This window comes from Hipposideros armiger, unplaced genomic scaffold (genome assembly GCF_001890085.2).
Source record: "Hipposideros armiger isolate ML-2016 unplaced genomic scaffold, ASM189008v1 scaffold_59, whole genome shotgun sequence".
NCBI lineage: Eukaryota > Metazoa > Chordata > Mammalia > Chiroptera > Hipposideridae > Hipposideros > Hipposideros armiger.
This window is the reverse complement of record NW_017731409.1, coordinates 2,703,279-2,708,747: the sequence shown is the minus strand read 5'-3', so window position 1 is coordinate 2,708,747 and position 5,469 is coordinate 2,703,279. Positions and strand designations below refer to the sequence as shown.

The 5,469-nt window shown below is 37.9% G+C and overlaps 1 protein-coding gene across 3 annotated transcripts in view; it reads left to right on the top strand.

Moving 5' to 3' along the window:
• The window catches only part of GARIN2 (golgi associated RAB2 interactor family member 2), a 46,978-nt gene that overhangs the window by 24,100 nt on the left and 17,409 nt on the right, over positions 1 to 5,469 (top strand). For all 3 annotated transcript variants that reach the window (XM_019641312.1, XM_019641310.1, XM_019641311.1), the window contains one exon: positions 5,246 to 5,274. In XM_019641312.1, the coding sequence (XP_019496857.1) occupies positions 5,246 to 5,274 (29 nt within the window). The remainder of the gene's footprint in view (positions 1 to 5,245; positions 5,275 to 5,469) is intronic.

The window sequence follows — 5,469 nt, the reverse complement described above, 5'->3', positions numbered from 1 at the left end:
TTATAAGAAAAATGCAAAACCTCCTTGGCAGTATACAGAATTTTCATTTATCAATTTCCACACCAAATTTTATTTCAAAAAGAAATCAAAGTGAATTTGTAGAAATTCCAGAGATGTCCAACAGGCAAACATTTTCCTCTCATTTTCTAAAGGCAAGGATCAATTTAGCCGCAGCCTTATCACTAATACATAGTACATTAGGACATAATTAGTATTTCTACATATATTCTGAAGCACTCACTACTTGAGCCATGGAAATTTAAAATTAATGTAGGACACTGATACTTTTATCTTCATCCTATATGTGACTGATTCTTTCACCTGCCTACTGGCACAAACTCAATTTTGTTCAACTGAACAAGCATTCGATGCCTATCTATTATAGATGAGGCCCTGGCAGGCTCTGGGAGAGATTAAAAATAAATAAATAACATGACATATTACCTGGCCTCAAGACATGTGCACAAATAACATAAATGGTAATGGTAGAGGTGCTTTAAGAGAACAGTGGAGGACCTAGTTTTAGCTCAAGGAGGAAAATCATGAAAAATTCAATGAAGGAGGCAGTCTTTGAGTTAGGAAAGGGGAAACAAGGATATCCTGGATATGGGGAATAGTGGAAGCATATCAAAGGGGTGGAACGATGCAGGGCACACTCAGGTGAGGAGTAACAAGCGATGCAGCCAGAAACAAGACAGAAGTCAGACTATGGAGGTTGTGGGCCACGCTAAGGAGTTTGGATAATACTGTCTGGTAGGTAAGAAGGAGCCACTGAAAGAGCAATGGCAAAATTAGTGTTGCGTTTTAGGACGATTACTCTGACTGCAATCTTTAAGAGAAGCTGGAGGAGGCTAGAGATAAGAAGTCACTATAGTAGTCCAGGTGAAGGGCTCCAGCGTCTTCAAGCAGGTAAGAAGCAGTCAGATGGAAACAAGGACCTGAATACATAAGTCAACAAGATTTATTGACTGACTTCCTGTGGGGACAAGACTTAAAAATCTGAGGATGACAGGGTTAGGGAGGCAACATGACCAGAAAGTAGTGAGTCCATGAAACAAGCTGGGAAAAGGAATGAGAAGAATTTTGGAAGGCGAAGAAGTCAACTATTAAACACTAAACTTGGAATAAAAAGCCCTAGGTTTGACTTCTAACTGCACTTCCTCTGTTCCCTGGGTGTCCCTATATTTAATCTCTCTGGGCCTCATTTGCTCAGCTGTCAAATGTGTGTGCACATGGGTAGGGGGATGAGGAGGGCAAGATTCGCTGTCTCAAGGTCCTTTCAGCTGTTAAAATTTTATATGCTGGTATGTTTGTGGTCCTGGTGGCCCATCTTTGTAAATGTAGCAGGCAGCTTGAAATGGGGCTCTGGAAATGAGGAGCAAAGCAAAGAACAGCCAACAAGCACCGAAGTTCCACTCTGAGCTTCTTAAATTGCAAGGAAGGTACAAGATACAAATTTGGCACGCAGTTTTACGAAAGTATTAATTATTTTCCCTGTTTGTTTTCTTTCATGTACTTTCTCATTCTTTCCACTTTTCTCTCCTATATCTTCCCATTTTTCCTTAGGATTGTATAGTTTTTCAATTTTCCCTCTGATTAGCATTTCTTTCCCCCTTTTCACACTCCTCTGAAACACGTCTTTTTTTTCCCTTTCATACTCTCACACTTAACACTCTATCCCAAGAAAAGCAAAGATTCATAGAATCTTAATCCCTTGTCCCATTGAATTTAGACTGAGTATAGACTAAAAATGAGTCTGTAAATCTGATTTCTATTCTAGACAGAAACCAGGATAATAAGCTCTCCCACAGCAGTAAAACAAACCCCTGGTACTATTAACCTTGTCAGATTCACATTAACCCAACTCCTGGGCAATGCTAGTTGGGGGCATGGTCTCTGATTCAGTTCTCAAACCTCTCAGCAGTTTGAAAGAATCACACTTTTTCTCCTTCCTGAGGAGGAGTTTGGGTAAAGTGACACTTCAAATGTACTGTTTTTACAAAAAGACTGAGGCAGGGCCCAGGCTAAACCTCTCTCTCTAGGTCTGGGTCCATCTCTCTTCCTTCTTGACTTTCAATTTCTTATCTTCCTAGGCTTTATTCTCCTTAACTTTGCTGATGTCTTTACAGTGAGCCCAAATAATAGGCTTATCTATGATCCTATGGCATTTTTCCAAGATGGAAAGAAATGAGACAAACTATAGAGATTCAAGAAAAGAAGAGAGGAAAAAATACCTATGAAATACTGGGAGCACCTTCCCAAGCCCACCCATCTTCCTTTTCTGATTGCAAATCAAATTTCTTGGAATCCTAAACAGCCAGGTTTTTTCTGTTTGTGGAACCCAGGCTAACAAGAGAAAAGGTGGGAGGACCCTAAAGGAAACCTGTTTGTGAAATTTAACAATGGGCTCCATTGAAAAATAAAAAAGACATTTTTGCTGAGGGGGCTAGAAACGTGATTTGAATTTAAGACCCAAAATAAGTTCTCTCTCCTTCTGTGCCTTTTTTAATCTCTTGCTTTGGCTTTTTCCTTTCTTCCTCACTTCCCCTCTCTCTTCCACCTTTCCCTGCTATTTTTCTTTTTGCCCTCTGGCTGTCTCCCCTTGAATCCTCTTCTAATTTCCTCAGTCTTGTGCCTCATCTGTCTCCCCTTTTCTCAGGGGAATGGATGTGAGGAAAGGAAAGTAAAACAGAGAAAGAAAAGGCCAATGGAAAAAACATGTAAGACAACCTAAAGGTAATTTTTTATAGTTATAAATCTCTATAGATATAAAGGGCAGATGTGACACTTCCACAAAAAGTTGTCAATAAATTGAACCTTTTAACATTGAATCCTTTTTTTTTTTTTTNAAAAAAAAAAAATTTTTAGGATGAAAAATGCTCTGCAGGTGAAAAATTTTGTTAGTCTCACTATTATGATCACTATTAGAAATGTAGAGAAAAATGAATCCCTATATAAATAGCAAAAAACATAGCATGTTAAAGATACAAAGGATCCCAAATTCTTCAAGGCCCTGCCCCCCAGGATTCTCAGCTTCCCATGTCAATTATCTGATGACTCTACTGGAGAGAAGAATAAATAGATAAATTTTTTAAAACAAAGACAAAAACATATTTTGATTCTAAAGTAATCCTCTTAAGCCCAATTTAATCAAGCATGGATTTTTTTTTTATTGCCAGTTTGCATCAGGAACATAGTTCCTAGCTAGAGCCTAATTTGAAAATGTTCATTAAGTTCATTATGAATGATAGATATAATATCTAAGAACAGAATGGAATTCACTGGTGCTTTATTCCTGGAACATTTGTAGGATTTTGTAAGATTAAGTCAGGGCACTGTGAGAGTGATAAGTAGGTCCTATATATTTTTCTTCTCCACGACCATGGATTTCAGTGGTACTTTATCACCATGTACTCTGGAACAATGAAAAAAAATTAAACAATGACCTTCTTAAATATTTTATCCTCAAATTCATTACACTTTAAAATGTAAATTTAGCAATTTATATCTAGATGAGTGAAAGACTGTGGAGACATCTATGTCATTTTAGGTCCTTTAGAAGTGAAGGATTTACTTTGTGAAGCATTTATTTTCCTTCTCATACCTTGACAATAGTGCTACTATGCCTCTTCCCTTTGTTTTAAAGAGGATAATGGCAGTCTTTATTTTAATTTGCACCTATTTAAAGTACATTTACTTGATATTTCTCAGTCTCTTGAAAACTTTTATCATTAAGCTTAACCTTCATTTAAATCACCAGACCTATTTAGTGAAGGCTACATGAACATTTATTTGCAAACTCCTCAGAAAATTACTAATTTAACCTTTACTTTAGAAAGATCCATTAGTAGAACCCGAACTGGATGTCTTTGCCAGAACCCTTAAAGTAAATCATAATCATATCTTTGTACTTATCTGGGAAGATATTATCTAAGGGTAATCATTTTTCCCAAATGCTTTCTTTTACTAAAACAGCAATACTTCCAAAATATGTATTGACAATGTGGTGAAGAAACAAAGCTTTGGTGAAAGTTACATGACTTAAGTTTATGTTTTAGCATGCAAATGAGGTTAAGAAATTAAGCATTGTAATTATCGTTAATTTTAAAACTCAGGAATGCAGAAAACAAACTTCTTTATCTAAAGACATTTCTGAAAGGAAAATATTCTGAAAAACTGACAGCTTGTCTCCCATTTTATCAATGACACCATGACAAATGTAGCATCTTGGGCAAATGTAGTATTTATAAATGTAGTATTTACTTGGGGATGTTATCCACCTGTTTAGGGATGGAAGAATAATTTTCCTTCTACCCTTCAAGTTCATTTGGCTGGTCTAATAATCAAAATAACATGAGACAATCAACAAGAGAAAAATAATCAAACTACTACATATGTACACACGGGGGTTCCCTAAGACTATAGGAACCAGTTGAGGCTTACGTGCCCTTCTGGACTAAAGAGAGGGAGGCAGGGGTCTGGGGCTTCACAAGGAAAGCAGGCAATCCACAGGAAGTTAAGAAAGAGCAACCATTTGGTAAACAAATTCTTGCCTGGCCATCCAGAAACAATGGGACACAGTGGGGAGTCAGTCTAACAGAGAGACTTTGCTTGGCTTCTCCCCACTGCCACAATTAGGTCATATTGTAACTAAGGTGATATAGCTCCCTCCCTTTAAGCAGGATTTTAAAATCTGAATTGTTTTAGGCAGGTAAAGGGTGGGGTGGGGGTGGGGGGTTAAAGTTACTTTCTGAGTCTTTCATTTCTTAAAAAAATAACCAGTTTAAAAGAACCGGGCACCCATCCATTCCAGAATTTACCCCCAGGTCGCCATGAGAGCCCATATTGCCAACACAATTGACTCGACTCTATTTAAGCCGCTGAGCTTCTTTCAGTCTCAACCCCAAATAAGTTTTCAGGGACTGGAGAGGCAGCAGGGTAGGGATGCCCCAGCCTCATGGTGAGGCAGGTAATAGATACAATACAAATACATTATATGTTATTGCATACAATTCACTTTTATGGCTTTTAGAAGCTGGATAAGCTTGCATGTTAGAGGAATTTAGGTAATTTTACTCTAATATGTATTAGTATAATCAGTAATGCCCTAGGCTTGCTAAACATGTGTCATTACTACCTACCAGGCATGTAGAGAATGGCTCGTTATCTCATACCCAATAGTTCTTTTCTAAATATTTGTGGTTACACTGGCAAAATTTTTGAAATGTGCTGTTTATTTTTATAGGAGCCCGAGGACTGTTTCAGGCACTTCAGGTATGGAACAAATTCCATTACATTTCTTAGTGATCCTTGGTATCTGGTAGTCACCTCTGGGTCCTGGACCAGAGTCGTTAAGAGCAAAAAAAAATCCAGGGAGATGTTGTGATGAATTCCCTTTCCTGCCTTTGCTCCATCCTGAAGAGTCCTACACTGCAGAAACTCTCTGTCCTCATGCTGCCTCTCAAAGTG